Source organism: Hypanus sabinus, chromosome 9 (assembly GCF_030144855.1).
Source record: "Hypanus sabinus isolate sHypSab1 chromosome 9, sHypSab1.hap1, whole genome shotgun sequence".
Lineage (NCBI taxonomy): Eukaryota > Metazoa > Chordata > Chondrichthyes > Myliobatiformes > Dasyatidae > Hypanus > Hypanus sabinus.
The window spans coordinates 118,227,130-118,253,456 of record NC_082714.1 but is presented as its reverse complement, the minus strand read 5'-3'; the positions used below and the strand labels follow the sequence as shown (position 1 = coordinate 118,253,456).

The 26,327-nt window shown below is 39.8% G+C and overlaps 1 protein-coding gene across 1 annotated transcript in view; it reads left to right on the top strand.

The window, feature by feature from the left end:
* The window catches only part of LOC132398909 (docking protein 5-like), a 492,926-nt gene that overhangs the window by 272,957 nt on the left and 193,642 nt on the right, over positions 1–26,327 (top strand). Inside the window, exons 3-4 of the mRNA XM_059978743.1 lie at positions 17,974–18,088; positions 20,282–20,401. Of these exons, the coding sequence (XP_059834726.1) occupies positions 17,974–18,088; positions 20,282–20,401 (235 nt within the window). The remainder of the gene's footprint in view (positions 1–17,973; positions 18,089–20,281; positions 20,402–26,327) is intronic.

Below are 26,327 nucleotides of genomic sequence, written 5' to 3'. Positions count from 1 at the left end.
AAATCTTAATAATTTGATGTTTAACCGAAGCATTCTTCAATTGGTTAGCTAACAGTTTACCCGATTTATCACAATGTATATAAAAATCACTTCTGGTTTTCATTAATTGATTTTCAATCGAAGATGTAAGTAATAAATTGTGTTCCATTTGAAGCTCAATTTTTATTCCAAAATCCTTTTTTGACAATGTTGATTCAAAAATGTCCTCATATATATGGCAAAATAAAAATCCTAGTTTAGGTAAAAGATATTTACAGAAGTCAAAAAAGGAAGGTGGATTGGCATTGCCTAAATTTAGATTTTATTATTGGGCAATTAATTTTCGATATTTGAAATGTTGGTTACGGGATTTGGATTCATCTCCTAGCCCTCGTTGGGTAAATCTGGAAGCTAAATCTGTACAAGGATTTTCATTGGGTTCTATTTTAGGGACTTCTCTTCCCTTTGCTCTTTCTAAATTGCATAAGTGAATTGACAATCCGATAGTTAAACACACTTTACGTATATGGTTTCAACTTCGGAATTTTTTTGGGTTGAATCAATTCGTTTTAACAATTCCTATTGTATGCAATTTCTTTATTCATCCCTCAATTATGGACCAAGCTTATTCAGCTTGGAAGACTAAAGGTATACTATGATTTTCTGATTTATTTTTGGATAATAGTTTTATGTCTTTTGAACAATTATCTAATAAATATAATTTGCCTAGATCTCATTTTTTTAGATATTTACAGATTAGGAATTTTTTAAACACTGTACTTCCTATATTTCCAAATCTTGATTCTTCAGGTATTTTGGAGAAATTGTTAGAACTAAATCCTTTTCAGAAAGGTGTAATATCAAATGTTTACAATATTTGAAATTATGTTCAAATTATGAAAATACGTTCAGAAATCTTTTATAAGTTAAAAATGATTGGGAAAGAGAACTTAACTTTACTATCCCTATTGAGAATTGGGATAAAATTCTTCAATTAGTTAATTTATCATCTATATGTGCTAAACATTAATTGATACAGTTTAAAGTTGTGCACAGGGCTCATATGTCGAAGGATAAATTAGCTCGATTTTATTCCCATATAAATCCTATATGAGACAGATGTCAGTCTACAATAGCTTCTTAACTCATATGTTTTGGTCATGTCCGCCTTTGAAAAAATATTGGAAAGACATTTTTGATATTTTTTCCACGGTATTGAATATTGATTTACAACCTCATCCTATTACTGCAATCTTTGGTTTACCAGTGATGGAGTCAATTCATTTATCTTCTTTTGCTTGTCGGATGATTGCTTTTCTTACATTAATGGCTAGCAGATCTATTTTGTTGAATTGAAAATAAATTAATCCCCCTACCATATTTCATTGGTTTTCTCAAATTATGTTATATCTAAATTTGGAAAAAATTAGAAGTGTCATATATGACCCTTCTATTAAATTTGAAAAGACTTGGAGGCCATTTATTCAATATTTTCACATGATGCAATTTGACCCTGTTCCAATAGTTATAATCCCAGCCCCCTCCTTTGTGAGAATCGCAAGAGCACCTGTTGAGGGGGGGTCAGTAGACCCAGGAAGTGGGAGAGAGAGAAACGTGCCGAAGAGCACATTCCACCCGGGATGCAAAATAAGGCGTCAGTGACTATTGTCTCATGGAGACCACGTGAAAAGCCCTCAGGCAAGGTGGGCTGGTTGAGAGAGAGATTGCATCATCCCAACCTGATTGACACCTGCGACCCCGTGAGGAAGTATAAAGGAGGGTCTCAGGGGGACAGCCCCTTCAGACGCACCAAGAAGACACGAGAGTGATCCCGCAGCAGCAGGAAGCCATTCTGAAGGAAGCCACGTGCGTTAGATTCCGGGATTGGAATTTGTGGCTGGAATCACGGAAAACAGCTTTTAACTAACATCGGGGAGAGGGAACCAATGCTCCCCTGATTTCACGGAAGCTTCATAAAGACCCGGCAAGTTTTTTCTCTTCTCCCCCAGTCTCTCTCTCTCTCGGTCGCCCCACGTGAAACCCAGCGATTCCCAAAAGGCTAAAGCCTGCAGACTTCTGAGTGACTTTTATATTTCCAACAGACTATCTATTAACCCCTAGACAACAGTCGACCTCACTTCTTAATGATGATTATTACTATACCCGCGCTTTAGATTGAGTATTGACGATGTGCATTATCTGAATGTTTGTATTAACCTTACTTTTGTGTCCCTTTATAAATAAAAACTTTTGAAAATAGTGACATCAGACTTCAACGGACCTCTCTATCTTTGCTGGTAAGTTATCCAGTTACGGGATACGTAACAACTTTGGGGCTCGTCCAGGATTTGACACCAAATTGGGAGGCCAGTGATTCGGGCTTGTAAGTCCAAAACTTGAATCTGGTTACGCAGGTAGCCAGATGGGAAACCAGCAAAGATGGACCTGGGTGAATTTATGAAAAACCCGACTGTGGGGGCACTAGAGGCGGCCACCAAATCAGACTTGTTAAATTTAGCAAAGGGGTTGAACCTCGCAGAAGTGAGGTTGTCCATGAAAAAGTGGGAGGTGCGAAGGGCCATAACTCAGTATTACATTGGGAAGAATGTGTTTGAAGTTGAGGTATTGGAAGATATCCCTGAAAAGTTACCATCAAGTGGGATGGTTCAGTTAGAGGTGGGGAAATTAAGGTTGGAACATGAAATTAAATTAAAAGAGCTGGAAGCGGCTGAGAGAGAGAAAGAAAGGGCTGAGAGAGAAAGGGAGCAGGCGTTCCACCTGAAGGAGCTAGAGGCGACCCAGGACCATGAGCTCCAACTAAAGGGGTTAGAGGTGAGAAAGGAGCAGGACCAAGCTGAGAGGCAGACAGCATGAAATTCAGCTAAAGGAGCTAGAAGCAGTCGAGAAAGAGAAGGAACGGGCTGAGAAAGAGAAACAGAGGCAACATGACCGGGAAATTGAGAAGATGAGGAACGAGCAAAAAGATCAAGTGTTAGACCGAGCGGAGTGGTTTAATGTTAGTAGGGAGTTGAGATTGGTGCCCCCGTTCGAGGAGACAGATGTTGATAGTTATTTCTTGCTTTTTGAAAAGGTGGCAGTAAATCAGAAGTGGCCAAAAGAGCAGTGGGTGGTGTTGTTACAAAGTGTGTTAATGGGGAAGGCCCAACGAGCATATGCGGCGTTGTCCCTGGAGGAGGGAGAAGCGCAGAATTATGATGAAGTAAAGGAGGCCATTCTCCGGACTTACGAATTGGTACCTGAGGCCTATAGACAAAAGTTTAGAAATTTAAGGAAAGGGTGGAATCAAACGTATACTGAGCTAGCCCATGAGAAGGGGGTGCTCTTGGACCGTTGGTGCACCGCGGAAAGAGTGGACGAGGATTATGGTCATCTCAGGGAGTTACTTTTGATTAAGGAATTTAAAAGTTGTGTTCTGGAGGAGCTCCGGAGGTATTTGAATGAGAAGCCGGATAAGTCCATTTCAAAATTTGCTAGGTTTGCGGACGAATATGTCCTAACCCACAAGACAAAGACTTCCTCGAATAAAAGTCCCCAGAGAGACCGTGGGAATGATCGAGAAAGTCCAACGATTGAGGCAGAGGTCCCACCGGGAGCTAGCGGTGTTGAGGGGGAAAGGCAAGATGGCCAGAGGTTTCCGGGTTTGAACTGTTTTAATTGTGGAAAGGAGGGACATATTGCATCTCGATGCTTTGCTCCGAGGAAAGAGATAGGAAGAGGGAAAGCCGCAGTCCCTATCGGGTGTTTCGTGGTAATCAGTAAATCGATCAGAGAGCTGAGGGTAGACAGAGCATGAGAAGGCTCTGGGAGTTGTCTGTCACACGGAACCGTGTCTGTGACGGAGGGAGACACACCAGTTCCCATACGAATCTGGAGAGACACAGGAGCTGGGCTGTCTCTGATTAGCAGTAAGGTACTAGAATTTGGTCGGAAAACGGGCATGGTAAAGGTGGAAGGAATAAATAAAAGGATAGAATTGGTGTCCTTACATAAAGTCATTCTGGATTGTGAGCTGGTGTATGGATCAGTTGAAATAGGGGTTCCATCAGAATTCCCGAGAGCTGACGTGGACATCCTGTTGGGAAACGACTTAGCAAGGGGTAAGGTTTGGTCAGCAATGCTGCCGACCTGCTGACCGGCGAGTGTGGTGGCCCCGCCCCTAGCGCCCAAGGACTATCTCGCAGGCGCGGTCACTCGCAGCATGTCGAGAGAGGCAGTTGAGAATGAGAGCCGTTTAAATCTGGCCAGTTTTGATTTGGCCGAGACGTCTTTGCTGACCCTGTGCCACAAGGGTTTAGAGGGTGTTAAGACAAGAGTAGTAAAGTGAAAGGGGGTAAGGGAGAGGAGATAGATCTGCCCTTAGCGAAGAGAAAGGTCCTAAAGGTAGGAAATAAAGATGAGAAACAGATAAAGCTGTTAAAAGGTCCAGAGTTGGACATGGATGATCTGTCTGGTTTGGCAGAATTGTTTGAAGAACTTGAGAGTTCTAAAGATGTTCCCAATAATGAGGTGAGGGCAGTCCGAGATGGAAAGGGTACCCTTGCCTCGAAGGAGTCTGCTGAAAAGGCCAAGGAGGTTGTTTCAGCTCGCAGGGTTGCACCTTCCCCGGGTGGGAGCTACCCAGAGAGTAACTGGGAGGATCGGGGGAAGTTAGAATTTGAAAAAGGTACGGGTGTTGAAAGCCAGGAAGAGGCCAATGTCCCGTTTGAGTGTGTCCAAGATGGGGATGCACGTGGTGCTGAACGTGGTAACGGAGCTCAGAAGAAGTCTGAGGTATCTGATTCAGTGGAACGGGGCGGCCGTCCTTGTGGGTCAGATAGACTTGGTTCAGTGGGAAAAGGGTTAACCTTGGTAACCGGGGGAAGTGTGAGTTCCCCGGTGTTTGTACTCGAAGGTGGGCTCAAAGTTAACGCAGAATTTAAGAGTGGGGGGGGGATGAGGATTGTTGTTGAAGGAAACGGAAAGTCTGTAGTTTCCAAATCGAAGGAAGAAATCTTAAACCTGGCAGATCGCTCACAGAGTGAGCCGGGGAATAGCGGGGCCCCCCACTCTATCGTTATGCCAGGATGGGGTGTGAAGAGGCCACCTTCGACATGCTACTTGAATGAAGAGTTCGAATCAAACACCAATAGCCTGAAGGGGACTGATAAAAGGGCCAGCCACCTGGGTAAAATCAAAGAATTGGGTGGAGGTGGTCTAAGTCTGGGGCATGGTGTTGCTAAAATAACCCCGATGAACGAGGCGGGCAGGAGTTCACCACGAAAAATTACTCAAGTTCCCCACGGCGGGGGGCTCACCGAAAAAGAGGATGGTTAATGGGGATGCCATTGTTAAACAGCAAAGCAGGTTGAACGGGTTTGCGCCAAAGCCTGTGAATAATAAAGATAGCCCCTTTGGAGACCTGCCGGTTAAGTAAAACGACTGAAACGATTAATATTCGCATAAACTTTTGTAACTGCACCTAAGCTAAGGTCACACCTCCTTAGTTTTGTTGCTGAAGGAAAAAAATATAAATAGGTGGTTATTGAATTGAAGTCTGATGCTACAAGACTTTAGTACGGTACGCGATGTTAAGATATTAAAGAAAGGGACACTGTAATCGTTAACTATTTAGATACTGACTTGAATGTATAACGGTAGTACTCTGTGAAAAGAAAAACTTGTGTATTGTGTTAGATTCAAAAATCCTGTAAGACTGTGTACCATTCCATTTTAACCACTGGTAAAAACGTTTTAAGAGGGGAGGTGTTATGATCCCAACCCCCTCCTTTGTGAGAATCGCAAGAGCACCCGTTGAGGGGGGGGGGGGGGGTCTGTAGACCCAGGAAGTGAGAGAGAGAGAGAGCGACGTGCTGAATAGACTCAGGAAGTGGGAGAGAGAGAAATGTGCCGAATAGCACGTTCCACCGGGATGCCAAATAAGGCGACAGTGACTATTGTCTCATGGAGACCACGTGAAAAGCCCTTGGGCAAGGTGGGCTGGTTGAGAGAGAGATTGCATCATCCCAACCTGATTGACACCTGCGACCCTGTGAGGAAGTATAAAGGAGAGTCTCGGGGGGACAGCCCCTTCAGATGCACCAAGAAGACACGAGAGTGATCCCGCAGCAGCGGGAAGCCATTCTGAAGGAAGCCACGTGCGTTAGATTCCGGGATTGGAATTTGTGGCTGGAATCATGGAAAACAGCTTTTAACTAACATCGGGGAGAGGGAACCAACGCTCCCCCGATTTCACGGAAGCTTCATAAAGACCCGGCAAGTTTTTTCTCTTCTCCCCCAGTCTCTCTCTCTCGGTCGCCCCACGTGAAACCCAGCGATTCCCAAAAGGCTGAAACCTGCAGACTTCTGAGTGACTTTTATATTTCCAACAGACAATATATTAACTCCTAGACAACAGTAGAGCTCACTTCTTAATGATGATTATTACTATACCCGCACTTTAGATTGAGTATTGATGACGTGCATTATCTGAATGTTTGTATTAACCTTACTTTTGTGTCCCTTTATAAATAAAAACGTTTGAAAATAGTGACATCAGACTTCAACGGACCTCTCTATCTTTGCTGGTAAGTTATCCAGTTACGGGATACGTAACACAATCCTATTTGTTTTTCCGGTTTTGATTATATATATGTTGAGAGGATCGGATTTGGGGACACTGATGATACATTGTCTTTTTATAGATACTATAAACAGCCCTTTTTTTTTCTTTTTTCATTTTTTTCTTTATTAGTTTGTTAGATTAGTTTTTCTTAGGGTAAAATTTTTTTTCTCTTTTCTGTTTTTTTCAGCATGATATACCTAGTTTTTTTTGTTTCATTTATATTTGTATCATTCATGATTTGGGAAGACTTAATTATATTGTACTTATTGCTTGTGTATCCTTTTATGTTCATTTTAATTTTGTAATTTTGTAATCCCAATAACTATGTATTAATCTTATCATGTTGATATTAATAAAAAGATTGAAAAAGAAAGAAAGAAATGAATAATATGCTGTGTATATCAGCAGTCCACCAACCTTTTTTGCACCATGGACCAGTTTAATATTGACATTACTCTTGCGGACCTGCTGACGGTGGGGGGTGTGGGGGGGTGGGGTGGGAGTGTTACTCACGACTGGAATATAGGTGATAAATCATCTGTAAGTCATTTATAAGTGGCTAATACACTCAATTTTGTTTCTAAAAGGGTTTATCTAATGCATTTAATATTAAACACACAACACATATTTTCCTTGCATGAATATAGTGATAACTCAATTATATGTCACTTATAAGTCAATAGCATTATAACATTTTTAGTAATATTTGGATATTAAGCACACAGCGCATATTTTACTCATTTGAACACATAAAATCATTGTAACACACATATATCGCTGAATCAGTGGGAGCCCTGGGCTTGTTTCCCTGCAGCAACAAGACCGTCCCATTAAAAGGTGATGGGAGACAGCGATACTCGAAGTGGGTTCTTTACGTCCAGTCTATTCCATAAATTAGTTTTTGTTGCATTCATTGCAGAAAACCTTGCATCACAGAGATATGATGTTGGAAATGGAAGCAACATTTTCAGTGCTTTTGTGGCTATCTCAGAATATTCAGCCTTGACTTTGATCCAGAATCCAACTTGAAGACAGTTGTCATTCTCCCCTGAAGTGACAAATTGAGTTCGTTGAGCAGGGTGAAGATGTCACACAGATAAGTGAGTTTTGCTATCCACTCCCCGTCACTGAAGTGTGCTGCCAGTGATGACTTTTTTTCCTGAAAGGAATCTCTGTAGCGGCTCTCTTAACTCAAAAACCCTGGCCAGGGCTATCTCTCTTGATAGCCACCTGACTTCAGTGTGTAAGAGAAGGCGTTTGTGCTCTGCATCCATTTCCTCTCAAAACTGCTCAAACAGACGTGAGTTCAGGGCTTTTGCTTTGATGTGATTGATAACTGCAACAATGTCACTCAATACACTGTTAAGATCAGGTGACTTTTTCGGCTAGCCAGCATTTCCCCGTGTATGACACAGTGTATAGACTGGCATTCAGGAGCAACCTCTTTGACTCGGGTAGTGAAACCAGACAGCCATCCAGTCATAGCTGCAGCCCCATCTGTGCATATTCCAACACTGAATGACCAGTCCGGTTTGCCTAACATGTAGTCATTCAAAGATTTGAATAGTTCTGCCCCAGTTGTGTTAGTGGGCAGCGGAAGGGCTCACAACATTTCCTCATGCACCTCGTCTTGAAATATATATTGTACATAAACCAGCAGTATAGCCTTGTTGTTGACATCGATAAACTCATCGACCTGGATAGCATACCATGATGACTCGTTAAACTGTTCCAACAGCTGTGTTTCGATGTCCTCCGTTATGTCATCGATTCTCCTTGAAACCGTGGAAGCTGAAAGAGAAACCTATGCCATCTTGTTAGCTGCAGCTTCTCCCAACAGTTCACGGCACATGTTGTTGGTAGCAGGCAATATCAATTCTTCACCAACAGTGAAAGGCTTCTTAGCCTTAGCAACACGGCTAGCCACTAAGTACGATGCTCTCAGAGCAGCAGCATTTGTGGAGGTAGTGGCTCTCAGCACTTGCTTCAGTCCCGCTTGCTCATATTTTTTCTGTTCAAAAACCTCAACAGGTTTCCTTTAAGTGCAGGGTGTTTGGACTCAAGGTGCCAAAGCAGTTTTGAGGGCTTCATTGCCTCATTAGACAGCTTGTCTCCACATATCTCACACAGGGGGCTTGGAGCATGTGAGTCACTGGTCGCATTAAAGCCATATTTTATGTACGACTGATCATATTTTCTGTTGAAGGAAGCTTTCTTTTTCTTTGCAGTCTCAGTCTCAGCTGTCTCTGTGTTATCATCATCGTTAGGCCTTTTATTTCCCCTATCACCTTTTCCAAGAAACTCTCAAGCGACGTTTGTTTTTTACTCATCGAGTAGCTGTAGGTTAATGAGCAACTGATGACCTCGCATGGGTGATGACCTCTCGTGCGTAATGCCCTCATGTGCGTTCAAGTTCAACAGTGGGCATGACAGGAAATGAGGAAAGGTGCAGCTGACTCATATTGTTTCATATCACCAAATCATATCGTTTCCTGGTACCGGTCCGTGGTCCGGTGGTTGGGGACTACTGGTGTATATAATAGATAACCTAAGCAATGATACTTTGATACAATCACTCTAGAGAGATTTATTTCTAAGCTCTAACGTACTGGATAGTTTCAAAGAATTTCATTAATTTTGTAGAATATCAGTAGCTGGTTTCTATTTCAAATATTCTGTTTCCCAAGAATAATTGTGCTGAGAATCACGGTTTGCAATAATTCATATGAAGATCGAATTGACACTCTGTTCAATGTGCTGCAGATATTAGAAAACACAAATTGTGCCTATACTTATTTTTGGAAGAGTGGGGGGATTTCATGCATGTAACCTAAGGTGAGGCATTATCCTAAAGATTACAAATGAAAAAATATATAATACTGTATGTAAGTGACCAGCTGTACTAAGCCACTAGCTATGGATTACTCTAAAACACAGAATGCAGAACACTCTAGTATAACAACAGGCCCTTAGGCCCGCAGTGTCTGTACCAGGACAATACTGACATAAACAAATTATTTCCTGCCTAAGATGATCTCTATCCTTCTATTCCCTGCAAAATTCTTTTATTTTCTAACAAGCCTCTTAAACACCATTGTCAAATCTATAATATCTTCACAATTCCTCCCCAACCTCCCCAAGCAGCTATTCAAGGCACCTAAAGCTCTCTGTAACTTGCCCTGCACAACCCGTTTGAACACCCCCTGCCAAAGGGTCTCGGCCGGAAATGTCAACTGTACTTTTTTTCCTTAGGTGCTGCCTGGCCTGCTGAGTTCCTCTGGCATTTTGTATGTGGTACTTTAACTTACCCCATCTCACTTCAAATGGTGTCCTGTTGTGTTTGACGTTTTTACAAGGGGAAAGAAATTCTGACTATTTACCATCTCATTTAATGAACTTCTATCAAGTCTTCTCTTAGCCTTTGACAGACCAGAGAAAACAATCCAATCTCTGTTTATAATTCATAACCTCTCATTCAGTCAGCATACTGGTCAACTTGCTTTGCACCCTTTTCAAAGCCTCCATGTCTTTCCTATAATGAGATGGCTAGAAAACCCAAACAATACTCAAGTACTGCCTAATCAAAATTTATATAGCAGCAGTTATTTATTTTTTATTATTTCCAACATTAAAATTTTTGGAAGACTATCGAAATCACAAATGATTCCAGTGATATAAGGAAGTAAGTAAAATAGAAGGAGATCAGTTCATTCATCTATGATGACTGTGGAGATACTCAGTATTTCATGGTCTATGTACAACATAATGAAGACCATAATGAACTTACACAAATATTAACTAGTCTGGCTTTATATGAATAAATTTCTTCATAGTTAATTCAGGTGCAAAACTAGGTTGACTATTTGACTAGTAGATGTTTGAGTGCAACTAATAGCAGAAGGCTGTAACAAAGGGCTTTTGGAAGTGGTCCCAAAAGTTAATGGTGATAAGTCCTCCGGCAGGAACTAAGAGGGACTTATTCTGGTCCAGAAAATGTCAAAGAACTCTTGGACTTCCCAGCTCTTAAGGTATTTTATATTGAACAAAATTGCAGAAGAGCAGCTCAGGATGTCACGAAATCTGATCTCTGAATATTCTGCTTGCCAGCTCAAAAGAGCAGATAAGTTGTGATGCTTCGGGTTCTTCTTACTTCTCTTTAAAGGTCAGTATCCTTGTCGGCTGTCCCACCTCTTTGTGCGGGTAGATAATTTCAAAGTTGTGTGATTTGTCTGCTTCCTATTCACTGTAGACATGAATAAAACCAAAGGGTTTCTGTAAACCCTGCTTCTCTCTTACCGCAATGTGTTGAATTTTGAGCTCACCTCTCAGCCTGCCTTTCAAGGCAAAGTTCCAAAACAACTCGTTGTGTGCTCTGCTTCAGCATAACTTCAGAGTAGTGTGGGCTACTGTTAATAGTCTAGAAAGTGCTTCAGTAGGCAACATGAAATTATTCTTCAAATAGCTTGCAAAATGTTGCTGGCAATCTAAAAACTGCAAACAACTGGCCTGGATGGTGCCTCCAGCCATGCCCTGAGATCCTGCACAGATCAGCCACCAGACATAAATGCAGATAATTTTGCCCCCTCTCTGCTTCAATCTGAGATTCCCATCTGCTTTAAGAAGACCACTACAATCCTGGTACCATAAGTAAGGTATGTAATGTGCCTTAATGACTACCACCCAGTGACTCTGATATCATGAAGTGATGACTGTCATGAAGTGCTTTGAGGGTCTGGTCATGACACACATCAACTCCAGCTTCCTAGAGAACCTTGATTGACTTTGATCTGCTTACTGCTGAAACAAGTCTGTGGTGGATACTATCTGCCTGGTCATACACTCAACTCTGAAGCATCTGGATAGAAAATATTCCTATGTCAAACTATTTTTATTGACTGCAGTTCTGCTTTCAGTACTACAATTCCAAGCAAAATCATCTCCATTCTCCTAGACCTGGAACTCACTCTCACTTCCCTGAGCAACTGGATGCTTGACTTCCTGACTGACAATTCACAGTCAGCAAGAGTAGGCAGTGTGGTGAACTACATATACCTGTCTGGAAATGCTCCTCTGCTGACTGCTCCTGTGGCTCCTCCCACAGACCCCTGTATAAAGGTGATTGGAGGCACTGCTCCTCCCTCAGTCTCCAGGATGTTGTGTGATGGTCTCTTGCTGCTGACAGTGCTTTATTCCAGCTAATAAAAGCCTATCTCGCCTCATGTCTCTGAGAGTTATTGATGGTGCATCAGGCAGTAACATCTCTGCCATGGTTATTCCCAGCACTGGTACCCAACAAGGCTAGGTCCTCAGCACCCCACCCCCAACTCTACTCCAATGTATTGCCAGATTCTGCTCTAACTCCATCTACAAGTCTGCAGCTGATACCACCATAATGGGCCATTTCTCAAATAATGATGAATTGGAGTACTGGAAGGAGGTAGAGAGCTAGGTGACATGGTGTCATGACAAAAACCTTTCCCTCAATGTCAGAAAAACAAAAGAGCAGGTCCTTGACTTAAGGGAAGGGGCTGGTGCACGCTGTTCTGATGCAATGATGCTGAGGTTGGAAGGGTTGAATGTTTCAAGTTCCTGGGAGTGAACCTCATAAATTCTGTTATTTCACTTTATACTAACAACATCAATGCATTGATAAATAATAAGCTTAATTACCAATTTACCAAATTTACCAAATGCTAATTCATTGCTGCTGTTAATAGGCTTATGACATTTGAAAACTGAACGGTATGATGTCAGTGCAGACAAGCAGTGATGATTTTTTTTTTAAAATAGACATCTGTGATCTTGCTGACTCATAGAACAGACACGAGAGGCAAAATATAACATAAACTGGCTCTCATACAAAATGCTGGAGGAACTCAGCATCTGTGGAAATGAATAAACAGTCGAGGTTTCAGTCCAATACCTTTAATCAGGATCCTTCATCAGATTGTGTAGACTGTTTCTCTCTTGTTCACTTATCACTTTATGTCTAATGGCTGATTGTAGTGATGCTTATGCTGTCACCAAAGAGATTAAATGACCACAGGTGATGGAGCCTGTGCTAGACAATAGCATGGATCAGCTTCCAACTTTTCTCTCAAATAGAGTTAGGGTGCTACTGAAATTCATTTACTGAACACATTAACAATTTATGTTGACGTGCTGAAAATGTGCTTAACCTGGAACAGAACAGTTTTGTATATATGTTTAGGTGCCTTGATAGTTGCTAAAAAATTAATATAATTCCCCCCCTTAGCATAAGCCCCATCGAAAATGATGCAAATAATACTGTGATGTGAAAAGCTCATCAGCAGTGAAACTTTTAACCTCACTGGACTGATAATTGACTAATCCACAGATATTTTGTTATGGTTTCTGTGAAATATGGCTTTTCCTCTGGACCAGTGCTTAGTCTTTTGTCGGATCTCTGGCCTCCTACAACTTCAAATGCAGTTTTTCATGTGTACTTGAACTGGTTGTAGAAGAATATCAAGGTCTAGACACTCCCAGCTTTCCAACCTTGTGTTATTATAAGCTGCTGCAACTGCTGCTGATCATGGCTGCATCTTCAAGAATGCTGCTTGCTGCAACATTACAGAGGAAAATTCATCTCAAGGAATTACTATGTATATTTCTTTCAGCCAACAAAAATAAATATGAGGAAGTAACTGCATTATAGGCTTTGCAAAATTACTGGCAATCTGTTACTGCATTCATTCCCTTACAGAAGCACAAACGTCCAGCTATAGACCTGGAGGATTTCCACAGTCTCCTTGTGCAAAGAACATGTGCTCCCTCCAAAGCCTTCGCACACTCTCCCAACCCTTTCCCATGGTATCTATTAATATAGGAGAAACCACTCATTGTGTTGCTGCAAGGGTACGTGTTCATATTATATTTCCGTTAGGAGCAGCTGCTAAGATGGCACCTGCAAGATTACATGCCTGGAACTTGGAAAAACTTGCAGCACAGCGATAGGACATCCTTTCCAATGTCAATTCAGCAAGGGGTTATATGCTGTTCTGTGGATCTCTCAATGCTCGACATTACTATCTCAAAGAGAGATACGATGATCCACAACACTGTTTGGCAAAATGTCTGGATAAGAATCATAACTTTGTTTAGTATTAAAATATTCTTCCTTCCATCTCATTTTCCTGCATTAAGCAGAACGTTATACAGTTGTATATTTTGAAAGAAATGAAGCATCTCTCCAATAGGAAACTCCCAATGTGTCTCTTTAACATTAGCTAGTCTGTGACCCTGATGTTGGATCATATACCATAGTGTTTCGGGTTATTGTACAAAAACCTTTCAATGAAAACCACCAGGGGATTCCATGAAGTCTGCTTTTTCTTCCTGCTTCTCCAGGTTCTTTGCCTGCCTGAGATGTTATACCTCAGTGCAGTACTGTTTTATGCTGATCTGTCAGCAATGAATTTCTGTAAGCTTTGTTCATGCTAGTGTAGCTTTCTAGGAAGGTCTGCTTTTTCTTTACACAGCAGGCCCTAAACTCAGAAATCCATTGCACTAAATTTCATATAAAAAGGTATATAAAGTCCTCTTAAGATGACTTGGGAAATTGCCAGGCACTATTGTGAAAAGGGTAGCTGAGGTTTCCCTAATGCTTCAGTTCAATATTCCTCTATGAACTGACAGAAGTAATAAAGTAGATAAATGGTTCATTTTTATACTTTTTGTGGGTCTGTGCTGTGTACACATTACAGTGATGACCAGATATCAAAAATGGAATTCAACATTTCCCCATAATTATAGAGAGATCAATCTCCATACGTCATCTGATCCTTCCATTCTTAATCAGATTATCCTAAAAAGAAAGTAGGACAAAGATTAAAGAGTTAACATATAAATCCTAAAAATCATTTTAGTGAAATATCACATAATGAAGCAGTTTTATTGTTTCTTCAGGATTATGATTGAGAGATTACAACAAACATAATTTTGCTCTGGTTATAGAAATAACAGAGTGTTATAGTGCAGAAACAGGCCCTTTTACAGGCCCTTTTAAACAGGCCCTGTCTAGCCTCAATTAACTGCAGCTGGAGTATAGCCTCCACACATAGCTCGTCCAAGTACATATCTAAACTTCGCTTGGTTGTTACAATTGAGCCTTCATCTACCATTCCTGCTGACAGCTTATTCACACTCATACCACTTCTGAGTAAAGTAATTCCCCTTCAGATTCACCATTATTATTTCACTATTCACCCTAAAGCTATAACATCTGGTTCTAGTCTCACCCAACCCAGGGGAAAAAGCCTGTATACGTTCACCCTATTCATCCCCTTCATAATTGTATTTACCCCTGTAAGATCTTCCCTCATTTTCCTATGCTCTAGTGAATAAATCCTTACCTATCCAACTACCCTTCTAACTCAAAGTTCAATGTAAATGTATTACCAATCTATTTATATGTTACCATATACTTCATTTTCCTGCAGACATTTCCTACGGACATTTCCTGCGGACGAAAAGGAATACAATAGAATGTTATGAAATAAAAACTACAAGACAAAGACTGACCAATCAACATCTAAGTCTTTGAGAACTCAGGTCCCCAAGTCTTGGCAACATCATTGTAACTGTTCTTTGCACTGTTTCAAGCTTATTGACATCTCTTATGTAGGTAGGTGACCAGATTTGCACACAATACTCTGAATTTGGCCTCACTTACATCTTATACAACTTCAACATAATATCCAACTCCTGTACTCAACACCTTGATTTATGAAGACCAATGTGCTAAAAGCACTCTTTGTGATCCTATCTACCTGTGATGCCAATTTCAATTAATTATGGATCTGTATTTCCAGGTAATTTTGTCCAATTACACTCCTCAGTGCCCTACCATTCACTGTGTAGTCATAGTCTGGGGGGTCCTCCTAAATTGCAACATCTCACACTCGTCTGCATTAAATTCATTTTTCAGCCCATTTACTCAGCTGGTTCAGATAACCTGGCAAGCTTTAATAGCTTTCTTCATGCCCACTATGCCCTCAATCCTGAGGTCATCCATAAATTTGCTTATCTACTTTACCACATTATCGTCAAAATCATTAATATAAATGATAAGCACCGGCTGGCATACCATTAGTCACAGGTCGGCTACCACTCTCAAACTTCTCCCACTAGACGAATATTGCATCTAATTGACCAGTTATTCGGAATGCCAATGGTCATTCAATGTATATGAAGAATAATTTTGGGAGTGATTTTTCCTAATGATCCACTATATGACAGGAATAAAATCTCACATACGTTATCCACATTTTAAACCATCCATATCAGAATCACCTAAAGAGTTAGTTTAACTGATAATTGGTCACATGCTCAGTTATTATAATTAGAGTTGTCGCTGTAGATAAAATGGAGGTAATATCTCATTGGTGTGAACTGTTTCGGTGGAGCGTGTTACATGTGATACGAAGCCTAACAAAATCGAAGCAGAGTTAATGAGTAGCTGTGTAGGCAGCAAACCATGATTGAAAGTGAAAATTGGCTAAGTTGCAATTATATCAAGTGCTGAAGTCAAATACTTCAATTCCTAATGAAAACTAATGAGGTCGTCACTTGAATGAGGACCATAAATTCAAGCTTAAGCAAAGGCAACATTGTATTTCGGTGTAAGTTAAAGAGCGTAATGACTTTAAGTATTCATGCTTTCAATAGAAATAAAGTATCCAACGTACTCTGAATGTCTGGTGTACTTTTCTAGAAAAGAAAGTTATGTGGCATAGAACTTATTTGAACGTTTCATCTTCTTTCTAGTATGAACTTTTATGTGTAAGTAAATTCAGCTCTGATAGATATCGTGATTTTACATCGCCTTTTTCATTTTACTGTTAATGGTACAATTCTATAGTGTCCCATCTCACTGTCGATTATTGTATACAAAGAAAAATTACTCCAGTAATTTTGAAATGCATCATCCCTCTATGAAGTAAGATTAAAAATAGAATACACGACAATAATTTAGGACAGCTATCTGGCATGTGATGAGGACCTCATAGCCTTGATAAGCAATGAGATCTGCTACTACTCAGTATCATCATTTATATTAACCATCAGTTTTCCTTTACCCATTCTCATAATCTGAGGGCTCAAGAGGGTTTTCCAACTTTTTGTATTTTATAGAGAATGGCTCTTCTGCATAATTATGGCTAAAACACAGTTTGCTGAAAACCCAGAAAACATTCATCACCTTGTCAATTTAGCCTTTGAATTAGGCATTCTTGGACGTTTCAAGTTTGAATATGAAATTTAATTTTTATAATCGATTTTGCCGGACAGAAAATGTCTTGGTTTCTTGGTGTTACTTTATCCAAGAAGTCTGTAATTTTTCAATTGTGTATTTCTTCCATCTTCCAGCATTTTGGAAAATAGGGATTTCACCACTGCCAGAGTTCGATTTTTCCCTTGTGCATTGGTTTATGAGAATGATCCTAGAATGATAGAACTAATGTATGTGGAGTATTGATGGCTCTGAACCTGAACATGCTAGAGTTTAGAAGAATGAGTGAGGATATTATTAAAACCTATTGAATACTGAAAGAGTGGATAGAGTGGATTACAATACAGTAAATGTGGAGAGGATGTTTCCAATAGTGGGGGAGTCTCAGACAAAAAGACACAACTCATAGAATACAAGGATGTTCCTTTAGAGTAGATGTGAGAAGGGATATCTATAGCCATCAGGTGGTGACTCTGTGGAATTTATTGCCCCCAATGGCTGTGGAGGTCAACTTATTGCCCATAATTTAGGCAGAGATTGGTTCTTAATTAAGCAGGGAGTCAAAGGTTATGGGGAGAAGGCAGGAGAATGGGGTTGAGAAGGAAAATAAATCAGCCCTGATGGAGCAGACTTGATGAGCCAAATGGCCTTATTCTACTGTCTTTTAGTTTTAAGAAAAAGGTTTGAGGAAGTTTTGCACCACTATATCTACTATTTTACAAATTACTCTCATAATAACCTCACCACAGGCTCTAACTAGAGAAAATCTGCCATTCCCATATGAATGATGATATAAAATGACATGAAGTAGATATCTCCAATTTATTGTCTGCTACAACATAGAATCGATGTAGTGTAAATTACTAATATATTCAGCGTGTGATTGTTCTGTTCTAAATCATCTATTACAGCAATTTCTGAGTAGTAGGGTTCCCTAAGGCAAGCATTTATTAACTTCCAAATGTAACAAATTTGTTCCCCCCAACAGAAATTGTTGCAGATGCTTTTAAAATGCTTTTAATGTCTCTGGGATATATTCCCTGGAGAAAAAAAAAGAAATGAAGAAAATATCTTTTCAGTAGCAATTAGTGATCAGAACCTACAAATTTTGATCTTTCAGGTAACAGATCTCAGCAATATAAAGAATGTGACAAGGATACCTAAAGGCACTAAGAGGCATGCAATACTAATCATTTTCAGCGACGATACCTCAAAAACCTTTGCATGTGAATCAGGTGGGTGTCACATACTTTCCTCAAACTAATTATAAGCTGAGTAGGTTGTACACTAAACATTTAATTATTTCCATTGCATATATTTTCAGCTTTATATATGATTTCATATTTGTTTAGATTGCACTTCAAAGGTGACCAAAATTAATCCAGCACAATAGAAAGCATGGAGTTTTACATCAAATTTGGTCAACATTTGCAGATTTCTTTATGCACTCTTGTGCACAATTATTTTTGTACATATTGGATTGCTTTAGTAATCATTTTTGAGTCAGTTAGTAACATTTTGGAAATTGGCTCAAAACCTTGTATGCCTGATGTGCCTTTGCACAGCTAATATTTGCCTACCATCAAATGTTCAATGAATTATATTATAGTTTGTGTGGAGCACAATTTCTCCACTGCTAACAGTTTGTACATTCTAGCCGTAACTCTGTGGGCTTCCTCCAAGTGCTCTGGTTTCCTCCCAGAGTCCAAAGATGTGCTGATTGGTAGGTTAATGGTCATTGCAAGTCATCCTGTGATTAGGCTAGGATTAAATTAGGGTATTGCTGGTGGTGTGGCTTAAAGGGCTGGATGGACCTATTCCATGGTGTATCTCAACCAATCAATCAATAAAGAAAGAAAGAAACAAATAAACAAACCAAGTCTGGGACTTTGGAAAGTAAGCCTGTGACTTCCATTGTAAACCCACTGCAGAAACCAAAGCACACTGTGCAAGGTTCTGGAGAGAAGCAGAAGTTCAAGGATCTAGTTTGTTGTATTGATCCTGTGCACATAGTATCCTCCCATCTCACTTTTTATTGGTCAGCCTAATAGCAAATAATTGACTGCATCTCCCTTTCACTGACTGTAGACTTTAAAATTTAAAAAAAAACTGACCTGAGACTGGCACACTACATTCATGGCCCTATGATCAGATTGGTGCTGTATGCAGCATGCAAATTGTCAGGCTAATTTGTCACATGTGCCTGTGGCTTGGGAAATGCCATCCAGCACAGAGATCTCTGCATTCACCTCTTACCCTTTTGAGTTTCCTCAGCTTCTCAGCTGTTCTACTGTGTCTGCATGGACAGAGCTCCTGAAGCACCTCCTAACTTGCAGCAAAGACCTACAGATGGGGCAGAGCTAGATCGGATTTTAGAATGTCAATTGGAGCGCATTGCATACTTTTCACACATTTTTGGTCAGTTTTGCAAATTCAAATTCAAAGTTGGGTTTACTGTCATATGCATAAATACATTTATGCACAGGTGCAAAATAAAAAAAAATGCTTGCAGCAACATCAGAGATACATAACATCATATAAACAAAATTCAATAGGGAAACATAAATTAAATATGAATTATATATTTTTATCAGAAAATATGAAAATACAACAAAAAAATCTCCCATCTTAGTGCAAAATTATCAGTGGTCATTCTGATTTTAGATGGATTTGGATGTCAGCATTTGAAATACATCCATCACATGTTTAATGCTTCCAAGGGGTTAAATCTCTAATTTCTTTGCACCTGAGTCTACATAATTTGCAATTATGAATACTCTCCAGTGCACTTCCTTAGAGACCAAGACTGCTTTGAACACATGTACCTTACAATCAGTCTGGATATTTAAGTAAAAAGTATTTGGAGTGTGATAATGAATCTGCTAAATATACTGAAAATATAATGGTGAAATTGTTCAGATGCTGAACCATCAGGCAGGAGGTTCAGTAGTACTAGGATAGGAACTATCAGGTTGGGAAACAACTTTTATACCCATCCGTAAGACTACTGAACTCCCTACAGCCTCCTAGGTCTCATCATGTAGGAAGTGCCAGTAATGTTACACTGTTTGCTTTTTAACATGTGACAATACTCCTTAATATTGGTTAACTTTTGTGGCAATATTACTTTATCTGCTGTGTATGAGCACTATGTACCATGTTGTGCACCTTGGTCTGTAGGAATGTTGTTTTGTTTGGTGATATATGTGAGGACGGATCAGTTACAATAAACTGAACTTGACTTAAATTGACTTGTTCATTTCTTGACCATTGGTACATATATAATTCCTATAAATGAGCTCCACTTTGGAGTCAACTATTAAACACATCAAGGTTCCTCTAAAATAGTTAAAAGTTGTTCCTCCTGACATAGCTGCAGAGGATATATTCCAGCAATAATACCACATTAATTTTGTGTGCTTTCACAGAGCTTGAGGCAGAGGAATGGTGTAAACTCCTACGTATAGAGTGCCTGGGAAGCAGAGTCAATGATATTACTCTTGGAGAGCCTGATTTACTGACTGCTGGAGTTCAAAGAGAGCAAACAGGTAGGTATCATTTGCTGGTGACATTGACTATATTTATCTGATGCTCAAAAGCAAATCATCCAGTAGAAATTGAAAATGATATAGGAATTAAGAATCTAGATTGGTGATTTGTAGAGTATAACAGCACTAGGATAAAACAACTGATGCTAGGCAATGTTAGGAGGGCCTAAGGATCTATTGGTGGAGAAAAAGCTGACAGGCAGTGCTCACCAGTTGAATGGGTGCTCCCTCCCTACCAAGGAGGAGATTCTTCCTGTTAACAAAATAGCTTAAACGCAGTTCTCTTATTTTCTGTGATAACATAAGTACAAACATTCTTAAAAACACATCTAAAACCCACTGAGTATTTCTACCTTTTTGCAAGTACCTGAGTATTTGTATTTTGAGATTACAAATGATTTCTAAAACACAAAAGATTTCCAGAACACAAGATATACAGTTGGCCCGGCTTATCCACAGGGGGTTGGTTCCGAGAACCCCCGCAGATACCAAAACAAGTGGATATTCAAGTCCCTTATTCAACCTGTCTCAGTGCTGTGGACTTTGGACCCGGCAGAGCTTCAAATCTTATTTAATCTGGTTGAGTATGGTGGACGTTAGGACCAGGTGGAGCTCCTGACCTTATTTAACCTGTCTCAGTGCTGTGGACTTTGGACCCGGCAGAGCTTCAAATCTTATTTACTCTGGTTGAGTATGGTGGATGTTAGGACCAGGTGGAGCTCCTGACCTTATTTAACCTGTCTCAGTGCGGTGGACTTTAGGACCTGGTGGAGTTCGGGACCTGCCGCCCACAGTGTCTCTGTTCCAGAAAACAATAAAGTGGAAATAATAAAGCGATCGGAAAGAGGTGAAATGTCATCGGTCATTGAAAAAGTGTTAGGCTACAGTCGGTCAGCAATCGGAAAAATTTTAAAGGATAAAGTGAAAATAATGGAGCATGTGAAAGGCCCTGTCCTGATGAAAGCTACAATTATTACTAAGCAACACAATAGTTTAATTATTGAAATATATATGTTTCTTAAGTGTTTTATATTCATAGATATGTAAAATATATACTATATACTAAGACAAACGTTTGACTAACTGATGCTAAATAATACCAGATGTACCTGTTCTGACTTACTTATAATACCTAATACAATGTAAATGCTATGTAAATAGTTGTATGGTTTATGGAATAATGACAAATAAAAAAGTCTGTACATGTTCAAACAACAAGTGCTGGAGAGAGAACTTCCAGGTTTCCCCGATTTATGGTTGGTTGAATCCGTGCATTCTGAACCTGCAGATAATGAGGTCTGACTCTACCAACAAATTGCAGATGAATGAATCATCCATAGAAGAAATCAATCAAGCAGTCAATCCAGTTCACCCCATCTTTCTGTCAGTCTTCTTGTTGTTCCTTGTCCTTCCCTAACAATCCTGACTACTCTCACACATTTATGCAGTTTTTTTTCGCTACTTGGGGGAGTTCACATTTTTTTTTCTTCAGGTACCTTTTCATACAGATGGTCTAAAAGCTTCTGGGGACTTTGTCCCCAGATATCCAATATTAATGCTGTGAGAGATGACCATCTGAATGCAAAAATCTCCCAACTATTGATAAATCAGCTATTTGATATTCAAAGTGGTAGTATCAGTCTAGTCTGCAAAGTTCCTTGAACTAAATAAATTAGCCAGTGTTGTCAGATTTAATGCAGATAATTAATATAATCCCATTATCCTGCACTGCATCTCTTGAGCAGTCAGTCTCATGCTGTGGGCCAACAGTCCATACCCTATAGACAGTCTCTTTGTTTGCAAAGCTGACTTTTTAGATTCAGACTGATTATTGCTTGCTATTTACATTAAGAAATGAAGATTGCTTCTTGTTTACAATAGTAAGCTGAAAAAAGATTATTGGATTGATTCTTGTTTACAACAGGAATCTGACCAAAGTTTATTAGTTGGAAGTTCGACTTTCTGAAGAACCTCTCTGTGATTGTTAGAAGCTAATGGCTGCTATGTTTAGAAAGCTGAGCTTAACAAAAACACCCTGGCCCTAGACAATGAAAATTCATCACACAGGGACATGAAAGGTGGTGTGGGGAGAGGGGAATAGTTAAAGATGAAGTTTCACTTAGAGATAGTTTCTTGGTATCAGATCGTATTAGAAGAAAGCATTTGTAAAGCAGTAGTACTGGATGTAGGCAATCTAGGTCCAGAAGCTAGTAGAATGACTTTATAAAATTTGGAATAGAATTCATCGAATCTTAAATTAACCTTTGTCTCTCAGTCTACTTACTGCTCTCTCTTTCTCTCTTTCAAAAATATGTCAGAAAATGCTTGGAATATTTCTAATACTTAAAAAAAGCTTTAAATTTTAACTAACTTAACATAAATTACAATTACAGAATGCTAATTAACATATTGAGCCTCTCTCATCTTCAAATGGCTTCTCAGATTCAAATATAATTTAAACTTAAGAGTCACAGAGTCATAGAACACTATAGTACAGAAACAGTCCATTCTGCAGATCTGGTCCATGTCAAACCATTAATCTGCCTAGTCCCCTTGACCTGCACCCTGACTATAGCTCTCATGTACCTAACCAAATTTCTCTTAAATGTTGAAATCAACCCGACATCCACCACTTGTGTTGTCAGCTCATTCCTCAATTTCTAAGTGAAGAGGGTCCCTCTCATATTCCCTTAAACATTTCAACCTTCACCCTTAACCCATGACCTCTCTATTTGCAGTCTCACCTAATCTCAGTAGAAAAAGTATACTTGCATTGTCCCTATTTGCCCGATCTATACCTCTCATAATTTTATATACCTCTATCAAATCTCCCCTCAATCTTCTAAATTACTGGGAATAAGGTCCTAATCGATTCAACCTTTCCCTATAACTCAGGTCCTCAAGTCCTGGCAGTATCCTTGTAAATATTCTCCATACTCCTTCAACCTTATTCACGTCTTTCCTGTCAGTAGATGACCAAAACTTAGAGAAATTAGGAACTGAAGTTTTATATAATTTCAACATAACATCCCAACTCCAGTACTCAATGCTTTGATTTATGAAGATCAATGTGCCAAAAGATTTATTTTGGATCCTATCTACCTGTGACACCACTTTCAAATATATATATATGTATTTCTATTCCCAGATCCCTCTGTTCTACTGCCTTCCTTAATGTCCAGTACTTACTGTGTAGGACATTCTCTTATAGTCTTTGAAATGGCATTTGGTGCTCCTTAAGTGCAACACCTCACACTTGGCTGCATCCTGCTTTAAATTCCATCTGCCATTTTACTGCCCATTTTTCCAGCTGGTCCAGATCCCACTGCAAGCTTTGATAGTCTTCCTGGCTGTACACTACACCCTCAATCTTGGTGACAGCTGCAAATTTGCTAATCCAGTTTAAATCAATCAATCAAATTTCAAACCAATAGTATTTATAAGTTTAACAAGTGTAGTTAGAATATTTACTACAATTTTATACATTTTATACTTTTATAAAATTATAACTCTATTGCTATATTTATTTAAATGCAGCTTCAGAAAATAATTCTCTTGATTATTATTTTTAAAAAAAAGATAAGCAAATATATTGAGTTCTGTAAACACGAGGAAATCTGCAGATGCTGGAAATTCAAACAACACACACAAAATGTTGGTTAAGGGCCTGCTGTGTTCTACCAGCATTTTGTGTATATTGAGTTGTGGCCCAGTTTAGAGTTGAAAATAAATGAAAATTTATAATATCAATATGAGAGGACATAAATTTTTGAGACACACCTCTGGTAAGCTAAATTATTCTGATCTCTTCCATACTCAAGTATTTTGAGTAGCTGTAAGTAGCTTTCAATGGACAAAGACTAAATCCTGTAAATCTGCTTCCATTTTTATAAAGGAACTGACTGAAGAACACCAAACTCATATGTATAGTCAGATTTCTATACAGTTTGAATAACATATTTTGGTGATTTGGAAGCATACAATAAATTTATGGGATTTTTGTCAGATGATGTCAATTACTAGATATTGTATGGGGCCAGAAGACAGTTCACAACATATTAAATATGGCAGTTACACGATGAACTAGTAGTCAATGAGGGATAATTCTCACAGTTAAGCAGTTGCTGGCCAAATTTCAGCAGAGTACCACAACATTTGTGGTGATTTAGGAAAAGGAATTGTACCCACATTTAAAGAATATATCATATTAAATGCAATAATCAATGCCAAGATGCAGAAATCTAAAAAAATCTACAAACTCCATCAGAGGATGTTGAAGTAGAGGCTGAATCATTTTACATGGGAATATACACCCAGTGGCCACTTAACTAAGGACATGTGTACCATCTGCTCATTAATACAAATATCTAATCAACCAAACATGAGGCAGCAACTCAATGCACACAGACATGGTCAGAGGTTCAGTTGTTGTTCAGCCCAAACATAAGAATAGGGAAAAATGTGATCTAAGTAACTTTGACCATGGAATGGTTATTGATGCCAGATGGGCTAGTTTGAGGAACTCAGTATCTGCTGATCTTCTAAGATTCTAATGCACAACCATCTTTAGAGTTTACACAGTTACAGAGCTTTGTTTTGGTGTGATAAACAAAATAATCCAGAGAGCAGCAGCTCTGTGGGCAAAAATGCCTTGTTAATGAGCGAGGTCAGAGCAGAATGGACAGACTGGTTCAAGCTGACAGGAAGGTGATAGTTACTCAAATACCCATGCATTACAACAGTGGTGTGCAGAATAGAATCAGTGCATTACATATCAGGCCCGGAACTGGATGGACTACAGCAGCAAAAGTCCATGAACATACACTCAGTAGCCACACTATTAGGTACATGTGTATAACTGCTCATTAATCAACAAAACACACAAAATGCTGGAGGAACACAGCAGGCCAGGAGGCATCTATAGAAAAGAGTAAACAGTTGATGTTTCAGGCTGAGACCCTTCATCAGGACTGGAGAAAAAGTATGAGAAGTCAGAGAAAGAATAATTGGTGAAAGGGATAAAGGGCTGGAGAAGAGGAATCTGATTGGAGAAGACAGAGGGCCATGGAAGAAGAGGGTGAGGAGTATTAGAGGGAGGTGATGGGTAGGTAAGGAGATAAGGTGGGAGACGGAAATGGGAATGGGGATGTTGAAGGGTGGGGCAAGTACTGAAAGTTCAAGAAATCAATGCCATCAGATTGGAAGTTACCCAGATGGAATATGAGGTAGTGCTCCTCTAAAATGCATGTGGCCTCATCGTGGCAGTAGAGGACATCATGGACTGACATATTGGAATGGGAAATAGAATTAAAATGAGTGGCCACCAGGAGATTCTGCCTTTTCTGGCCAACGGGGTGTAGGTGCTTGGCGAAGTGATCTGCTAATCTACGCCAGGCCACACTGGGAGCATCAAATACACTCAATGATCCCAAAAGACTCATAGGTGAAGTGTCACCTCACCTGGGGGACTGCTTGAGGCCCTGAATGGTTCTGAGGGAGGAGGGGTTGGGGCAAGTGTGGCACTTGTTCTGCTTGCAAGGATAAGTACAGGAGGAAGATCAGTGGGGAGGAATGAGTGGATGAGGGATCCAGAACTATTGAGATGTCCTAATTCTTGAAAGAAAGCAGTTTTCCTTCCTCCACCGTGAATGCTGCCCTCACCCATATCACTTCCCTTTTGTGAATTTCTGCCCTCAATCCATCCAACTGCACCACACCTTGGATGCGGATCTTCTTGTCCTCAACTACAATCCCACCAGCCTCTGTGTTCAGCACCTAAATACCTACATCTCCGTAACTTCTAGTATCACCAATGGTATCGTACCACCAAACATATCTTTCCCAACCCCCTCCACTTTCCGCTTTCCACAAGGACTGCTCCCTACACAACTCCCTTGTCCACTTATCCCACCTACCGATCTGGTAA